Genomic DNA, 19681 nt, shown 5'->3' on the forward strand with positions numbered 1-19681 from the left:
TGCCACTTTTGATGATTTTCTGAAGAACTTCATCTACTATTCTGTGTAATTGTATAATTTTAGCTCTGCTAATTAAAAATATCCACCTCACTGCTCCACAGGCAGGAAGTTCTTTCCCATGAAGGGCTAATGAATGGCACCCTACCTGTGGAGTGGGATGAGTGACAGGTTGGTAAGGAAGAAATATTCATTTCATCTTGTCTTTTGTGTGTTTAAATGCATATAATCCTTGGGGTAATAAAACATGACATGTTTCTGAACAGAGAAGCTTATTTATTTTCACAGAATGGTAATCAAGGAAATTTCGGATCCACAAAGTTCAGAATGCTTCAGAAAGTTGCTACCCATTCACTGGACCATATGAACATTTTCTTGTGCCTGTCACTGTCTATTCTTTGTATACACTTGAAACCAACTGTTCTACATCAGAGCATTTATGTTACAAATTTAACAAACACTGGGTGATAAAATGGTAGGGAAGGATAGATTTTAATGAATTTGCATTAATTAACACAACAGCACATTTCAAGGGTACAAACTTAAAAGGGAAGCAAGAACACAGAAATTTGCCCCCTCCAAGCTCCTTAAGTCTTGTTTACAAATAATGTGTAGAAAAATTTTATTTGCTGTTCATGGTTTGTATCCTGGACACAATTTCATGTTTGATACTGATTCAAAATTGTAGTTATCAATTCATGCTGGCCCACCCAAAACTAACATTACTGGTAAAAAACGAGTACTTGTGAATCTGTATGAACATCTGAACTACATTTTCACTCTCCATATAATCTTCATTTCAGCCACCTGATGCTGAAATCTAAAATACTCTGATGGCTTAAATGTGCACAAGAACCCCACAGATGATAAGCAGGATTGACTGTCTTTATTTGGTGGCGATAAAAATAGCTTCAGATTAGTTGTTAAATGTACAGTTAACAGTGACCCTTTAACACAGGCAAAATAAAGAGGGGATAGGAAAACTGAACCAGGGCAAAGGCAGTGTGAGCCCAACCACTGCAAGCTCTGATGTACCCCCGTACTTCAACAGAGGCAAAAAGGCCAAAGTACTGATTGCTTTCCAAATAGCATGTTTTCTCTTTTGAGTCTATTGATGGTTACATTTCATTGTACCTTGTATAATATAGTCCGCCACTGTAAGAAAACCATCACATTTTGTCAGAAGATATATATTCATATAATACGTTCAGAATCACTGCTTGGTTCTTGTCTTCGTCTTTTCTTCCCTGACTGTTTAGGTGTTGGAGTCTCTACTGCTCCTTCTGCATCATAAACGGGCAGCTTGAAAACTATTTCATCATCTTCATCATCATCCATTCCCGCCACTTCAGATTTTCGTTTCTCTAAAAATGTTGGTGTACAAACTGGTGTGGGGCCCTGGAATCAAGCAGATTATAATACATAAATGTGGAATGATAGCGGAAATGACTTTAGCCAAAAATATCAGCTCCCTTCTCGTTTTAGAAGTTGTGCAATGTTATATTTGGCTTCCATCTATCTTTCAGTAATATAATTGGAGAAAATAAAGGGCGTAGGTGTTTTATCAACTTGAGTATGGAAACTCATTAAGTGGAATATACTCAATTATTTTAGATAACAAACTGCTATCATCAGTTAAGAACTACCAGATGGGCTGGGGCTGTAGCTCAGTGGCAGAGCACTTGCCTAGCATATGTGAGGCACTGGGTTTGACCCTCAGCACCACATAAAAATAATCAAATAAAATAAAGGCATTCTGTCCATCTACAACTACAAAAAAAAAAAAAAAAAAAAAAAAAAAAGAACCTACCAGAAATGTCACCAAAATGGTAATAGCAGAAACCACATTTCTTCGTTGAAATTATTTTGGAATACCTGTGCCCAGAATATGAAGACAGGTTACCTGGCTATCTATAGACTTGTCAGGAGTGGCAGCAGTGCCTTTAGAAACCCGCTTCTTCTTCTTCTTTGGTATGCCTGAAGACTTTTTCTTCTTTGTAGGTTTATCTGAAGGATCTTTGGTCTTACTGGATGATGAAACCTTAAAATAAATTAAGACTTTAACAATTTGCATATTTCTTTCAGCTATTTTTTGATTATGCCTATTTCTTTCTCTACTATCTGGCATATAATATAAATACAATTTTACCTGGTTAATTGTAGATTTCTAAAGATTTTATTATTTGAAACGTGTTCCCCCTTGTTTTGCTAAAATTTCAAACAAAGAAGTTACAAATGCTACCCCTATAGCCCACAGGGCTAAGCTCAGGATTGTGGCAATGAAGCCACACTGCTTTTCTAAGTACAAAGAGGGTACAGAAAAAAATATTTGCCCATTTTCAAGTTTTACAGTCCAACTCCCACACAGTTCAGTTGGCCAAAGGCCATGACGTGAATACTCCAGTACTGTTTAAGATTGTGATTGGGATTGTGTTTGGCAAACAATTAACAACCAGGAAGTGGGCTGGGGATGTGGCTCAAGCGGTAGCGCTCTTGCCTGGCATGCGTGTGGCCCGGGTTCGATCCTCAGCACCACAAACAAAGATGTTGTGTCCGCCAAAAACTAAAAAATAAATATTAAAAAATTCTCTCTTACTCTTAAGATGTCATTTCTTTCTTTCTTTTTTTTAAAAATATTTTTTTAGTTGTTGATGGACTTTATTGTCTTTATTTTTATGTGGTGCTGAGGATCGAACCCAGTGCCTCATGCATGCTAGGCAAGCACAGTACCACTGAGCCACAAGCCCAGTCCAAGATGTCATTTCTTAACAACTAATTAATTACTGTGACTGGAGAAAGTAAGATTCAGCAAGGCCGCCTCAGTATTCCTTTACAACCAAGTAGAACTAGATGAACACCTGTGCCAACTCATCTTCCTGTATGTTGGCTTGTGTATTTCAGCACATTTCTGTATGTTTAAATCTCAGAATTGATGCTTACTAAAGAACACGAGAAAATTTTAACTAGAATGGCGTAATAGGGATGAACAATTTACAGTCTTGATATTTACTGAGAGCATACAGTAAACATTTCTGGTAAAGTCACATTTAAGTGGTAATCTAAGAGCATGATGGCTTTTGGTTAAATAGTGGTTCAACTTCAATAAATTAAAAACTAAGGAAAGTCATGCAAGTCAGGGGTGTCAGTACATGCCTACTTTTACCCAGAAGGCTGAGGTAGAAGGAAACACAATTCAAGGACAGCCTGAACAACTTAATCAAACCCTGTCTCCAAAATCCCCAGACCGAAACAAAACAAAAAGGGCTGGAGATATAGCTCAGTGGTGAAGTACCGCTGGGCTCAATCCTCAGTAGGTGTGTGGGGAGGGTAATGCAAATCAAGCAATTCCTTAAAAAAGGATTTTCTCTTCCATATAATGGAAGAAATAAGATCTGTTACCAATTGTTTACGAAGAATCCACAGGCTGTTTAAAAGACAAACTGTGACGGGTGGCACAAGTCTGCCATCCCAGTGACTTAAGAGGTAAGGCAAGAGGATTGCCAAGTTCAAGGCCAGCCTGGGTACCTTAGTGAGAACGAGTCTCAAAATGATAAAAAGGGGATGTGGCTAAGTGATAGAGCACCCCTGGGTTCAATCCCCATTAACACAAACACGTAAGTAAATTAGTCAAAGCCTACTATGTGGGGTTAGGAGTACGGAGTGCAGCTCAGTGTTGGAGCACATGCTTAGTATGTGAGAGGTTTAGGCTGGGTTCAATCATCAGCACAGAAGGAGAAAAAGGGAGGAAAAAAACAACAAAAAACTCAAAACCTAAAAACCCAATGTGTGATAAGTACTGGATTACTTTTTATAGTCACAGACACATTTTATAACTAGTGAGGTACAAAGTCTACCCCTAAGAGAAACCACTGAAATAATTTCATGAAGGAATGCTTACCAATGAAGGAAAATCATAATTAATTCCTTTTGCTGCTAATTTTTTCCTGAGCAATTTTTCTTTCTTTTTAAATCGCTCTTCCATTTGCAGTTTTTGAAAAAATGTCCGCTTCCGATTATACCGCTTCACGGCTGGATACGATGGCTGACGAAATGGAGTATTCCACTCTTTAAAAAGTTCTTTGTGTACTTTTTCTGGTGGCATAAAACGACCTATTTTTAAGAAGTAAAAGTTTTCAACCAAGTGGTAGGAAAAGCTTTCCATGTTAGTTTTAGAAATTCCCCTAGTGTTATTTCTCACATCATGATCATGATGTGTAATCTCACACTAGAGCAATAGATAAACCAATTATACCCTAATGGAGTGAGTTAATGCTTTGGGGCAGAACAACCAATTGTTTGGGATCCTTTCTGCTATCTTCCACAGTCAGACTCAGTATAGCACAGGCAACATTATTCACTTCACCTACCTGAACTACTTCCTCCTGGCAAGCCATTCTGTTACTATGAGAAGGAACCTGTGATCTCCCCCAGGCTTCTGGAAGTCCCTCTGACAGCAATAGGAACTGGGATAGAGATATGCTACCTGGGCAGCCCTGTCAGCTCAAAAACCTGGAAAAGTGGGCTGGCCAGAAACTGATCCCTGCCTCCCAAGTGTAGTGAAATCTGGACAGGGATGCTCTTGTATCTCTGGGAATGCAAAAATTACTGTCTCCATTTGCCAATTTTTGTGGAATGAACTTCTAATCTGGTGTTGTTGCTCCTGTACTCCCTATATGGCTTGTGTGAAAGAGTTGCAGTCATTGTCATTTAGACTGATTTTGAAATGTGATTCCTTACCTTTGCTGTTAGCCCATCATAAATCTCTTCAGAGTAAGAAAATTCCCCTACACAACCACAATATCATAGTATATAATGTCTGTCTTTATGTTTCTTTAAAAAAAAATGTTTGTATAGTTGTAGATGGACAAAATGGCTTTATTTTTTTAATGTGGTGCTGAGGACCGAACCCAGTGCCCCATGCATGCTAGGCAAGAGCCCTACCCTCCTTTATGTTTCTTTAGTCATCTCAAAACTGTCTTTTAGCCAGGCACAGTGGCATATACTTGTATCCCAGCATCTTGGGAGGCTGAGACAGGAGGATTGTGGGTAGTTTTCTCACTACCCACTGAGGATAGATTAGCAGCTTCCCTCAAACATCCCTGAAGTAATTTGTTTAATTCCATCTCAGTGAAAATACTGTTCTCATGCTAGAAAAAAATTTTAAATTTCCACTATAACCTTCCTGGAAAACTTACATCCTTGTACCACTCCTTATAAAGCCATTTAATGTTCTAGTATTATGACTGTTTATTTCAAATAGATCAATGAAACAAAAGTGAGTATGTTTATATAGATGAGGAGAGATAAAGTCAATGTATCAGAATATTTAAAAAAGGGTGAATTCAAGAGAGCAGTATGTTCTTCATGCTGTTCTGTTTCTCTGTAGACCTGAATTCAAAATATAAAGCTAGGAAAACAACAAATAGAACAGAGTGAAGGGTAACAATGACTACACTGCAGTATGCAAATATTCACAAAATAATGTAACACGGAAGCTAGGAAAGAGTTTTTGTGAAAGATATTAAGCCAAGGCAAAAGATATGAACAGACAATTCACAAAAGATGAATTCCCATGGTCAGTAAGTATAATACTCAACTTTACTAAGAACAAGGCAAATACAACAATCATGGCCACTCTATACTCAACAACATGATGTAAAAGCAATATTTTTCAAACTCACAGTGGCCTTTTGGGGCAATAAAATCAATTTAGCTGAAGAGAACACCAATTCTTAAACAGGGGTTTAAGAATTATGTCACTGGACTTTTTCTTTAGTTATGTTTACATACATCTGTACATGTTCTGGCTTGTGCTGTAAAATTTACTCCTTTTTGCATGCTAGAGTCCCCCAAATACTATTCTAGAAAAACCTGCCTATGTCTACAACTATATAAAGAATGTCAAAGCAGCTTCATCATTCCCACCCCTTCACCTGGTTCCCTCCTGCTTAATCTCCAGGTTTCAATTTAAATAATACCTCCCAAAGGATGGTTTTCTCACTACTCACTGAGGATAGATTAGCAGCTTCCCTCAAACATCCCTGAAGTAATTTGTTCAATTCCATCTCAGTGTATATACTGTTTTCATGCTAGAAAAAAATTTTAAATTTCCACCATAACCTTCCTGGAAAACTTACATCCTTGTACCACTCCTTACAAGAACCATCCCAGAGACGAAGTGGCATATCCAAAGCAGCTAAGCCATCTGTCTTTCACATCAGTCATGCACCAACAGAAGCATCTCCAGGGTAAGATAAGAGCACTTACACACCAAGAGTCTTTCACCAAAAAGGTAGTTATTCATTGTTTCAGCAACTATCTTGGCAACATCTTCAGACTTAAACTCCACAAAGGCATAGCCTCTGCTATTTCCAGTCTGCAATGGAAATCCACCACAAAAATAATTATACTCTAACAAGTCATCAACCCCTAAATTGCCTTAAATTTAAATAATACTCATTAGTACCTTATCAGCAATTTTGATACCTATAATTCCAACTTTAATTCATGTATTCCAGGGATTGTCTGGGGTGGGGGTGGGGGAATACAAAGTCATCCAAACAGTGGATTTTTAGGTACTCGTATATTTTTATATAAACACATGATTACTATGGCTAGAATATTTTCAATAGCAATGTCCCATTTATAAAGGAAATCTGGCAGGTTCCCACAGTTCTTTGCTAACTGGCAGTCTTACTAGTCATAAATTCCTAATACCAAGCATGTTATATGATGCTTTACCAATAGAAGAACTGTGGCTGGAGATATAACTCAATGGTAGATGGGCTGGGGATGTGGCTCAAGCAGTAGCACGCTCGCCTGGCATGCGTGCGGCCCGGGTTTGATCCTCAGCACCACATACAAACAAAGATGTTGTGTCCGCCGAGAACTAAAAAAAAATAAATACTAAAAAAATTCTCTCTCTCTCTCTTAAAAAACAAAAAAACAAACAAAAAAAAACTCAATGGCAGAGAGATTGACTGGCAATGTGCAACACCGTGGGTTCGATCCTCAGTACTGCCGAAAGAAAAAAAGTGTGAAAAACTGTAGAAACCTTAGGGCTTGCCTAGCATGGGTAAGGCACTGGGTTCAACCCTTAGCACCACATACAAAAATAAGCAAATAAAATACAGGCAAAAAACCCAAACCAAACCAAACCAAAACAGAATAATGCACCAGTTACATGAATAAAGCTCAAAACAGATTACTAAAGGAAACAAAAAACCAAAAAACAAAAACAAAAAACCCCAAACACACACCTTACAAAATGCTATAGTTTACAATAAAAAAAAAAAAACAAACCAAGTAAATGAACATCAACATTTATCATTAATAAACATTTAGTAAAGATTTAAAAACACATATAGCATTGAAAACCACTAATTTTATACAGACTAATTTCCTGAATGCTGGAAGGAGGCGAGGAAGATTGGAGAAGGGTATAAAATTTCAATTTCACCTATACTCCATTTTTTAAACAAGAAACATCTAAAGCAAATGTGGTATCAATTTGATATTTGATAAAGCTGTATGGTGGACACCTAATTTATTCTCTAGTCAACTTCAGGATATTTGAAATCTCCATATAAGAAACTATTATAAGTAGGTAAATGGAGAAAAAGAAGGCAGAGGGAAACACAAAAAAAATGTGATTCTGGTGAGATGGAAATTTAAGATTCCCTTTAAAACCATATGTAAACTGGGTGTGGTGGTGCATGCCTGTAATCCCAGGGGCTCAAGAGGCCGAAGCAGGATTCCAAGTTCAAACTCAGCAAGATCCTGTCTCAAAAACAAAATAATGGAAGACAAAACGAAACACATATAGCACATAGTGCTATATAAGGCAAGTTCTCTACCACTGAGTTATATTCCAGCATCAATTCATTTAATGTTGAGATGTTGCTTAGACAATATAAAATTTATAACCTGCTGTTTTAGGACAACTAGCAGAAAATGGGTATATATCCTAGATGTCTCAGCTACAACCAATAAATGTGTGGAGGAAATAAATGAAGTGGGCCACTCCTTTGTTCTTGAAATAAACCACATAAGTCTTTTTTTCTTAGAAGATTAAGTATGATAAAACAATAACATTTGTGGTATTTAATTCTAAGAACTTTAAATTCATTACCTCTTTGATCTTTGTTAAAATATTTTTAGAAAATTGTGGGTTTTTAAAATTTTATTTTAGATCACAAAAAAACGAAGCAGGAAGAAGTTATATAATTTGTCCATGGTCAGATGAGCAGTTGCTAGTCACTAGTATAGCTAGGCCTCAAACTTAGGTAGTCCAACTACAGAATACTTATCCTTAACTACTTACTATATAAACTTTTGCTATTAAAGAGTTGGCTCTATGAGGCATACAAGATGAACCCAGTCTTCGAATTTAAGTTCATTTATCCCTGGGCCTAGGAGCCACAAGGTAATATGGCTCATTTACCAAGACTGTCAATTTAATTTGAGGATTTGGGACAATCACTTTGGCAAAATATTTAGAATAACACTGACTTTTCTCAAGGCTGTTTAAATCTCATCCCCTTTTCTGAAATCTGATAAGCAATAATATGTAAGTATGATCTGTAATCTGTTAAAAGTGATATTCAAAAACAAAACTATCGATTCAATTTGGCTTAAGAAAACTTACCTTTTTACTTCTGGATAGTCTAAATCTTGTAATAGTGCCAAACTGGGAGAAATATGCTTTGATTTGGGTTTCATAAAGTGCTGGAGGCAGATGGCCCACAAAAATTACTCCAGGAGTAAGTTTTTCTTGCTTTTTTTGCTTAAGACAAAAAGACCAGATAAAAAAACATTTTAAAAACATGAACACTGCAACAAAACTTTCAAAACTCTAGTGCTCTGCTGAAGAACCTACCCTATATTTTTACTTGTCATAGCAATAATTTAAAGAATTAGTTGTTTGTTGTCTATATCCCCACAAGAACAATCGCCACTGTTTTCTCAGGCCTGAATTCCCAGCACCAGCATCAAGTACATGCTTTGGAGGTTAGGCTGAATGGATAGACAAGCAAGTAAATATCTGATTACATCACTTTAGATCTTCCACCCAAAGAATTCCATAGAGTGCGTCCTTCAACTTTCGACGCAAATCACTGTTTATTCCTATCTAATGGAACATTTTTCCAGAAGCTTGTTAACCTTCACATGTAGACTAACCTCTGAGTGTCTCTGTGATCACACCCTTATCTTCTGTAAGAAAAACTTGGGCTCCAATCAGCAAAGGGAACTTGGTAAATAATATCTTAACTCTCAAACTACCGGGCATGTAATTTTGGGCGGTAAAGCAGAAGCCTGACATCCCCTAACATGGTATTAATCTGTGGGAACCCCTCGGCTGGTTCCCTTCTTCTCCTGCGTCACCCCATGCCTCCCTCTAGTCTCCACAGGAACACCCTAAAACTTAGCGACCAAACCCCACAGTATTTCTCCATGAGAGTAAACCTCCTCGTCTCGCGCACCGTGGCCTCTAAACTCATAAGGTCGGCCCCCTATTCGGTCGGGAGCTCACTGTGGAAGGCCCTGGAGGTAGCAGAAGCCTAGGGAAGGCAGGTGGCCTCCGGGCCGCGAACCGCGCGATCCGGAAAGCTCCCGGCAAGACTCACCGCCTTCCCTCGCAGCCCGGACCGTGCGTCCGCTCACCTGGGTTACGCGCTGGCGGACGTGCTGCACCTCCTTCTGAAACTGGACGTCTTCCTGCGGATTCAGAGAAAGAATCGGCCCGGGTGGTACGACGAACGGAGTCCCCACCATGTTGAGACCCGCAGCAACACAAGCCACGCGGCGCGCTCCCGGAAATGCGAGCCCTCGACTCCTCGGAAGCGGAAGTAGAGGCGGGAGAGGGGCGTGGCAAGACCCGAGGGCGTGGCACAAAGTATAGCACCCTTGGCGCTCCCTGCTGGCCGGGCACGTTTTCTTCTCCTCGTACCTTTCACCTGTCAACTTGGAACGTCCAGAACAGTCACGTTTCAAAACCGTTTTCTTTTTCTGCTTTTCATACTGGGGTTTGAACCCAGGGACGCTTTATCTCTGAGCTACATACACAGCCCTTTATATATATATATATATATATATAGTTTTTATTTTGAACAGGGTCTCACTAAATTGCTCAGTCGGTTTAAAGGCGTGCACCATGGTGCCCGGTTTCAAAAAGAATTTTTAAAACATAACTACAAAACTATATCTGTGCCCTTCAGATCTTGTTAACTATTCTTCCATTAGTTTGCTCTTTCCTTTTTTCAGTCATGTGTTTTGTTTTTTTTTTGAAACAGGGTTTCACTATACCTTCCAGGCTGGGCTCAAACTCCTGGGTTTAAGTGATGCTCCTGCCTGGCCTCCCGAGTTAACTGGTGCTACAGACAGATGAGCGCCAATACTGCCCAGCTTAGAGGGTTTTGTTTTAAATCTCCTTTTTTGTTGTTTTGTAAACAAATTAATATTACCATTACAGTCAATTCAGCTCCGTAGAAGTGAACTTTTGAGTTTCAAATGGAAGGAGTTAAGAAAACAAGGAGCATACTAATTTGAGTTAAGGCCACTTCAAAAACAGCAGGTGCAAGAGATGAAACTCTTTGTCCTTGCTATACCGAAAGGAAAGTACCATTCTTATCATCAAGGACAAGAAGTTGAGGCAGAGGGAAATCTGTATAACCAACCTTTTTTAGACTAATCCTGATTCTCCCATCCATTTTACCCAATTAATTGTCCCAGCTCAATTATCTCTGCTTTTCTTATCTTCATTAATTTACTACTCATTATCTAAGCTGGCATATATTTATATCTCTGTGTCTTTGATTCTTCATGTCCTTATGAAGACTCCTGTACCACATAAAACTTGAATTAAATAAATTTATATTCTTTTTCCCTGTTGATTTTTCTTATATAGATTTAATTCTCTTACCCAGCTGAAAAAAAAATCTCTTAAGAGAGCAGATGTAAAATTCTGCCTTCCCTACAAAATGTTCTTTATGGCAAGGTTACTCATATAAAATTCCAGATACTGTTCTGGAAAGAGCATCAACTAGAGGACTACCCTTATTCTGTCTAGAAATTCAAGGAAAGAAAACATATGACTCAGAAAATTAACTTCTAAATAAACCATACCTACAAAATATAATCTTAAGAATTACAATTTTGCTGAGCTTCTGTTTGAGCAATTATATACACATTTAACTTCAGCAGTGCAACTAAAAAGGAGAAAATTCAAAATTGCTCTACAAGAAAGACCAAAAAATGCTGTTTTGGGATCAACAGAAAAGTCTTCCTAACCAGCAATAAAAATTTACTGATTTCACTATGTAAAAATCAAACAAGATAGAAACAATTTATAATATTAACATTTCTATAGATGTAAATTTAAAAAACACTGTCCTAGAAATTATCATCTTATGGCATTTCCATTTGAGTTGTTGTATAATCACTTAAAGCAATAAAAACAAATGAGAAAAATTATTTTAGGACATAAAAAAATGATTGCCATATTTCTGGATTACTTTAGTGAATTTGTTAACAACTTCAAAAATACTATAATTAAGTCTGGTGTGGAGTTGTGCCCCTTGTAATCCCAACTCCTTGGGAGACTAAAGAAGGAAAATTTCAAGTTCAAGGTCAAGCCTGCATTTAAGGAGTCTCTATCTCAAAACAAAACAAAACAGCTAGGGATCTAACTCATTAATAGAGGGCTGCCTAAAACATATGAGGCCCTGGGTCCATCCACAGTACCACAAACAAAACAAACAAACAAACAAAACCCTATAATTACACGATCTACAGATGAAATGGAAGCAATGAACTGTGAGATTCATTTATGTTCTACAGTTGTAAAACATCTTACAAATTGTAATTTTGTCACACATCTATGTGAGCCATTGTGTTATCACGTTAACAGCACCAAAAGGAAGGAGAAAAATCATTTTAATAGAGAAGAAATTATCTTCCTGAGGTTCTAGAGCTTCAGAAATGTTTCCATTACAAGCTAGAATTAACCTGGAAGGTGAGCTGCATCTGTCACCTGGTTGTGTGGACAGAGGCTGGAACTTCTTGCCACTGGAGGGGGCAATGGACCAGTGAAGACTCTCAGTGATTATTCCTGGGGAGGTTCTGCCTCACTTTCTAGAAGTGGGGGAAGGTTTTCAAGAACTGTCTCCTGGAATATCTTGGTAATACCTGACCTCTGACAGAATGCTGTGGCATTCTTAGGCATGTGGCATTCATTTGTGTGGGGAGGGGTTAATAAAGAGGTCTCCTGTGTTGTGTAGTGTGGAAAAGACTGCTCTGTCTTGCTCTTGTGGAGGTCCTGCTGTGATCCTAACCTTGGGTTGGTGGCATCTGGTCCAAATGGGGCACTGTTACCTGGATCCTGGGGTCATCACAGCCTGTACATCCTTCTTCAGGGACTTGATCATCCAGGAGATTCTCTGAGCAACATCTGAGATATGATGATACTCCTCTCCTGCTCCCACCCTGGCCCCATACTGGGGTTTGGGCCCAGAGGCATTTATCACTAAGCCCTCTTAATTATTCAGTTATTTTGAGATAGCATCTTGCTAAATTGTTTAGGCTGACTTTAAACTTGTAATCTTCCTGCTCCAGCCCCTAAGTTGCTGGAATTACAGATATGAGTTGACTTGAGGATACTTTTTGAAATATTTGTATTCTTCCTCAATATTTTTTGGTCTGACATAGCATTTTCTTTTCTTATCAAGGTCTCTTTCAGCCAATGCATTCCATCAACATGATGTCATAAGCTTTTCTCTCATGGGACATAAGCTAGCTTTGATAATAGTGGTGTACCCCAATTTTTCTTGAGAAATTTTGTCTTGTCTTTTGTCTGGATCTTTACATACATGGCTCATCTTTTCATCTGCTCTGCAAAGATTCTTTTCTTTCCATGGGAAGTTTTCTCTAAATGGATATTTGGTGAAATTTTCTTCTTCTAGATGAGGTTTGGGAAGATCCTGCTGGAGTTCTCTCTTCCTGTCACTTTTCTGATGGAAGCAGGGATCTCTAAGTTTGGAGACTTAACCACGATCTTCAAGTACATTCTATTCCCTAAACATGTTATGAACCTTGCCACGGCATCCAAACACTTCCTGAGTACTAGTCACTGATGGTAGTGCTGGCATAGAAAGAAGAGACTGCAATTCATCAAATCTTCCAGGTGCTGCTTTCCTGAGAAGGATGGGTGCTCAGTTAGCAAAGCTGCCTATTAAGTATAGGGAGCCCAGGAGATGGCAGATTAACTTCTGGGAAGTCAATAACTCTTCCTAAATTGCCACCTTGCATGTTCAATCACTTTGAATGGAGGGCTACGGTTTGGTCAGTTCCCTTTGATTTCATCATTGCCCTGCTTAAATGCCTATGGCTGCCCTGCCTAGAACAGAACTTGGTTTTCAGAATTCTTGACATGTGTCAATTTCTGTCATACAAATTCTCCATGGAGAATTCTGCTTCTGGAAAGGTGGAGTAGATAAACTTTCCTTTATTCCTTCCTTTAAGTGCAACTAAAATCCCTGGGCATTATATATAAACTAAACATAATGAGACCCTGAAAAGTAGAGAAAAAGGCAGAAAGCTAGGGGCCTCAGGGCCTACGAAATGACACAGTGGCAAGTTCCACTGTTTATTTATTTACTTTTTTTCTTATATATCTCAGACTTGGTGCTGAAGAAGCCGGTCACCAAGAAATGCCAAAAATCTGTTCTCTTTGGCCGAAGGATCAAGAAGGGGGTAGCTATAAAGAAATAAAGCTAATTTAAAAGTTAGTTACTTTTATAGTGCTGGGCAAGTGCTCTATCATTGTGTTACATCTCCAGCCATGTATTTTACCTTCTGCTCTTTCTCTGTTTTTTTTTTGAAACAGGGTTTCACTATACCTTCCAGGCTGGGCTCAAACTCCTGGGTTTAAGTGATGCTCCTGCCTTGGCCTCCCGAGTTAACTGGTGCTACAGACAGATGAGCGCCAATACTGCCCAGCTTAGAGGGTTTTGTTTTAAATCTCCTTTTTTGTTGTTTTGTAAACAAATTAATATTACCATTACAGTCAATTCAGCTCNTTTTTTTGGTGGCGGGGGTGGGTGGGTGGGTGAGTTGGTGCTGGGGATCTAACCCAGGACTCCAATGCATGTCAGGCAAGGACTCATCACTAAGCTACATCCCCTGCCTGACAGAAAACTTTTATGATACTGCCTCTATTCTAGCCAAACACCACAGAAAAAAACTATGATTTTTTTTTTCTGAAAAAAAAAAACAAAAAAAAAAACAACAAAAACAACGCTTTTTTTTTTTTTCAGATAAAGCTGGGATGCTCTCCATCCCCCCAACCATGTGCAGACAAAGTCTGAGTGGGGAGCCTAGACTTCTTCCTTCAAGAGGCTCGATGATGTGCTCTAACACTCCTGTCATCATGGTGTCAGAGAAGACCCTGAAGGAAGTTGGGACTTTCATCCCATCAGTTGATGATGTCACTTACTAGTAACAGTGTCAGTGGAGATCATGTGTGAGACTGGACATCCATCCCTACACAGTTATAATGAGGAGACCCTGCCCTGGGTGCCAATGGAGGCCAATGGGAGGGGAGATTGGTCTTATTCCCCCAACTGGCAGCAAAAAGCAGTGTTCTCCATTCCTTGCTGGAGCAGAGTCAGAAAAAGCCCTTTAAAACGATTTAAATAAGATCCAGAGTCTTATAGCATGATACAAAAATGTTCAGGTTTCGACTGGGGTGTAGCTCAGTGATATGGCACTTGCTTAGTATGTGCAAGGCCCTGCGTTCCATCCCCAGCACCCCAACAATGGTGAAAAAAGTTCAGATTTCAGTAGAAAGCCTCTTGCCATACCAAGAACCAGGAAGAGCTCAAATTGAACGAGAAAAGATAATGAATAGATTCTGCTAGTCTGAACACTTGTGTTCACTGCCTCAAATTAGTATGTTAAAAGCCATAATCCCGAAGATGGTGGTATGAGGAGGGACCTTTGTGATGTGATAAGATCACAAGATCAGAGCTCTCAGGAATCTGATGAGTGACTTTTAAAAGAGGCCCAAAAGCTCTCTACCTCCTTCCACTTATAAGGACACAGTAAAAAGATGGTCATTCGTGAACCAGGCAACTGCCCTCAGCAGACACTGAATCTGCTGGTCCCTGAATCTTAGACTTTCCAGCCTCCACAAGTGTCAGAAGTAAATTTTCATTGTTATAAAACACTGTTTTTTTGTACTAGATATTGAACTCAGGGGTGTTCTACCACTAAGTATACTTCAAGCACTTTTTATTTTTTGAGATTGGGTCTCACCAAAGTACTGAGAGTGGCCTCAAATTGTGATACTCCTATCTCAGATTCTGAGTAACTGGGATCACAGGCATGTGCCATAGCCCTAGTCAAGCCATTCAGTATTTGATATTTTATTACAAAAGCCCAAAAGGATTAATATGATTATAATACCAAGGTGACATAGATGTTAGAATTATATGACAAAGATTTTAAAGCAACCATGATACAAATTCTTCAGTGAGCAAATATGAACATACTTGAAATGAATGAAAAAAGTCTCAACAAAGAAACAGAAAGTTCGGGCAATAATATAAAAGATAGAGTAAAATGAAAGATAGGTGTGGTGGTATGCATACTTGTAATCCTAGCTACTTATAGGCTGAAGCAGGAGGATGGCAAGTTTGAGGCCAGCCTTGGCAATTTAGCAAGACACTGTCTCAAAGTAAAAAAATGAAAAGGGCCTGGGAATATAGCTCAGTGGCAGAGTGCCTCTTGTTCAAGCCCCAGTTTTGGAAAAAAAAAAAGAAAGAAATAAAATGGAAATTTTAGAACTAAAAAATAATTCCAGCTACTCAGGAAGCTGAGGCAGGAGGACCACAAGTAAGAGGCCACCCTGGGCAATAAATTTAGTGAAATCCTATCTCAAACACACACACACACACACACACACACACGTGCGTAACTATAACTCATTTAATATTAAATAATTTGAGTAGTACTATAAATGGAATTTGCAATAAAAGTTCCCCAAAAGAAATCTCTAATCCCAGTTTTCAATGGAGAAATTTACCAAATGTTTAAAGAAGAATTAATACTAATTCTGTATGATCTTTTTCAGAATATGAAGTAAGAAGAAACACTGTTTAGTTCATTTTATGAAGCTAGTGTTGAGGAGGAAAAACTTTTCCTCTCTTTTGTTCAATGTATAAGGACTAGCAAATTAAACTGATAAAAGATTAACAGAACAGAAAATCAGCAAGGGCACAGAAGAACTCAACACCACCATCAACTTATAGTTCCGAATAAGCTTTTTTATAGAAAACTCCCCCAATCCTAGCATGCATGAGGCCCTGGGTTCAATCCCCACTACTGCAAGTAAACAAACAAAAAACAAATCATCAACAACAAACTCCTCCCAAAGACTTATTTTTATATACGCTGATGCTAACAAAAGGAGGAGCTAGCTTACTAACTGGTTGAAGTTAGAGGCTTAGTAGATATAAGTAGGGAAAAAGGAATGCGGGGGAAGTTTGTATAAGAACAAGAAGTAGGTGTTTTTTTTTTTTTTAATTAAGGTTTTGGGAGAAGATAAGAATTTGTGATAACCACTTAAGCGTGTGGTTTTTCAGACTTCTTTACACCATGAAATTCCCCTGAAGAAGGAAATTATGGCAGCTTCAATTCCATGAGGTTGCTTCTTTTAGGTGGATAAAGGAAGCTCCCAGAAGGATTTTTTTTTACATCTTTTGAATTTGCAATGTCTGCAGCTTAAAATAATCTTCAAACCAATTCTATGGCTCAAAGTGGGCTCCCTACACTAGCATTACCTGATGTCCAAACCAGACAAGAAAAGTATGAAAAATACACTTACACCATTCTTAAAATGGAACAAAGAACTAAACATAAGACCAACCACTATAAAACATTTAGAAGAAAATGGGAAAAGCTTCATGACATTGTATTCAGTAATGATTTCTTATATATGACATCAAAAGCACAAGCAACAAAGGGAAAAGTCAGTCAACTGGACTTCGTCAAAATTATGAAGCTTTGTGCATGAAGGGACACTATCAACAGGAAGAAAAGGCAAATGCTAGAATGGGAGAGAATGTCCATCATACATCTGATAAGGGACTAATATCTACAATATGCAAACTATTCCTAAAACTCAGCAAAAACAAACAACTCAATTAAAAAATAGACAAAGGACCAGGTGCTTTAGCTTTAGCACGCATCTGTAGTCTCTTGTTACTCCCTACTGAAGTAGGAGGATCATGACTCTGAGGCCAGCCTCAGCAACATAGTGAGGCAAAGCTTGAATGGACTACATATTTATCTAAGGAAGATAAACAGCTGACTAATAACAAACACATGAAAATGCTCAATATCCTAATCATTAGGAAAATGCAAATCAAAAATACCACTTCATATCCATTAAGATGGCTGATATAAGCATGTGTACACATACAATCACACAGAAAATAACAAGTGTTGAAGTATGTGAAGAAATTGGAACCCTTGTACATCGCAGGTGGAAATGTAAAATGGTGCAGCTGCTGTGGAAAACATTTTGGTGATTCTTTACAAAATTAAACACAGAATTACCTTATGATCCAGCGATTTTACTTCTGGATATATACCCATGAGAACTGAAAGCAAGGACTTCACAGATATTTGTACACTCATTTTTAAAGCAGCATTATTCACAATCAAAAAGTGGAAGCAACTTGAATGTCCACGGATGGATGGATCATAAACAAAATGTGTATTATCCAGATTTACAAAGGAATTTCCTTCTGACATGGAAAGACATGGATGAACCCTGAAGGCATTATTTTAAGAGAAATAAACCAGGCAAAAAAGGACACATATTTCAAGACCATGCTCATTTTAAGTATCTAGAATAGTCAGATTCAGAGATAGAAAGTAGTGTTTGGCATATATCATTTAGAAATCTCATCAACTTTTATTTCTTTTACTTTTTTTTCTTTTGAGATGGGGTCTTGTTATGTGGTCCAGGCTGGTCTCCAACCCCTGGACTCAAGTGATCCCTCTGCCTCAGCCTCCCCAGTAGTTGGGACTATAGGCCTATAACCACCTTCGTCCTTCCTCCTAGTTTATAGAGAGAAGGATTAATTCTGACTTGACCAAAAAAAAAAAAAAAAGAAAAAAGAAAAGAAAAAGACAGACTCTCAGGGGATGCTTAAAAAAAAAAAAAAACCTTCTTAGGAGTCTGATGCTCCCATGCTTTATGTACCTAATAAATTTTGTATGAATTTTTTTCCGTTTTTTAAAATTTTAACTAATTTAGAATTTCAGGGGAGAAATGATTTGGCAGATTCTTGTTCCTGCTAGAAATTTGAAAGTCCTACTTTTTGAGTTGGCATGGAGAGGCACTCTGAATTTGTAATGAAAAATGTAATTTGGATTTCTATGAAGTCAGTTAATACACAAAGAATATGTTTGGCAGTATTAAGTCTTAATAATATTTCCTACTGCTATCTTCATCGTGTGTGCGAGAGGGAGGAAACTATTGTAAGACTCTACTCTGGAGAATCTTGTACTACAAATGGCGCATGTCTGAGGTACACAGGCAAAACATTTTTAAAAATCCTGTCTCTGGGGAAACTGTGAAAATTGAGACTGTCAATTTATGTAATAGGAGTGTGGGGATTAAATCAGATAAAGTTTGTTTTTGTCTTGGGGATTGAACACCCTGGCGCTTTGTGAGCTACTCCAGCCCCTATTTTTTTATTTTGAGATAGGGTCTCACTAAGTTGTTTAGGGGTCTCACTAAATTTGCTGAGGTTGGCCTCCTGCCTCAGTCTCCTGAGTGGCTGGGATTACAGGCTTGGACCACCCCACCAGGCTGGGATAAGATATTTTTAAAAACCCGCGACTATTACTGTGAAACAGTAGAGGCAATAATAGCATAGTGATTAAGATCAAGCGTGTGGTTCCCAGCTTCAACACTTAGGTACACTAGACTTCAGAGTCCATTAATCTGTAACCACAGTAACGTCATTTGTCAGGTAACTTCCCAGGGCTATTAAGAGAATTAAACATGATCTTTCACATAACGACTTTAGAATAATGTTTGGTACGAAGCAAATAACCCATTATCATTTCTTTGATGAGAATTTTTCTAATTCATTTGGAGAATGCATCATACACACCCACACACCACACATTTATTTGTAGGGTAGATGCGCAGAAAAACTCTCAAGGGACAAACGACTCGATTGACAGTACTAGCCTCAGCAAAGGGGATCAGCGGAAGGAGGTGTTAGCCGAAAGAGAAACTTTCATCGCACACACTTAAAAGGCCATTTAATTTAAAAACAGGTAATTGAATCAAAGATCTCAGAATAAAAATGATGTACCGAGGAAATTTTCCTTCCCATTCCATCCCCTACTCACTCCGTCCTTTTACTTTTCCGTGTATTTTTTTTCAACGACGAACGCATTAACGCCCTAGCTTCACACGAAGACGGCGCTTTCTCTACCTCAGTCTGCAGGTGGACGCCTTCCCTTTGGCTGTGACGGATTCCACCCCCTCCCCGCCCCGCCCTGTCCGTTGTTGTAAATAAAACACACACACATGCACTAGCGGACAGCCCGGCGAGCCGGCACCACCTCCAAGCTGCCCCCGCCTCCCGCAGGCTCACGTGCC

At 38.6% G+C, this 19681-nt stretch overlaps 1 protein-coding gene across 2 annotated transcripts; it reads right to left on the reverse strand.

The window, feature by feature from the left end:
* Window positions 1–252: 252 nt before the first annotated feature.
* Window positions 253–19562, reverse strand: Nifk (nucleolar protein interacting with the FHA domain of MKI67). 2 transcript variants are annotated; one of them, XM_048812121.1, is made up of 8 exons: window positions 19429–19556; window positions 13652–13750; window positions 9661–9960; window positions 8645–8782; window positions 6265–6373; window positions 3896–4107; window positions 1901–2038; window positions 253–1395 (listed from the first exon to the last, which is right to left on the reverse strand). In XM_048812121.1, exons 3-8 carry the CDS (start codon window positions 9769–9771, stop codon window positions 1192–1194), a joined length of 912 nt encoding a protein of 303 aa, XP_048668078.1. In that variant the 5' UTR covers window positions 9772–9960; window positions 13652–13750; window positions 19429–19556; the 3' UTR covers window positions 253–1191. The 2 variants fall into 2 exon arrangements, with proteins under 2 accessions (XP_048668078.1, XP_015334547.1); XM_015479061.2 differs by lacking the exon at window positions 13652–13750 and having other exon boundaries at window positions 19429–19562.
* Between the last annotated feature and the right edge of the window lie 119 nt (window positions 19563–19681).

Source organism: Marmota marmota, unplaced genomic scaffold (assembly GCF_001458135.2).
Source record: "Marmota marmota marmota unplaced genomic scaffold, marMar, whole genome shotgun sequence".
Lineage (NCBI taxonomy): Eukaryota > Metazoa > Chordata > Mammalia > Rodentia > Sciuridae > Marmota > Marmota marmota.

Bases quoted from the DNA above. Each gene is read 5' to 3' on its own strand.
- Nifk (XM_015479061.2), bottom strand. From the start codon at position 9,771: ATGGTGGGGACTCCGTTCGTCGTACCACCCGGGCCGATTCTTTCTCTG. The intron at 4,108-6,264 runs GTAAGTGCTCTT...TCTTAAAAATAG, and splicing joins TGGTGAAAGACTCTTGGTGT to GTCGTTTTATGCCACCAGAA. The intron at 1,396-1,900 runs GTAACCTGTCTT...GCTTGATTCCAG, and splicing joins ACAAGTCTATAGATAGCCAG to GGCCCCACACCAGTTTGTAC.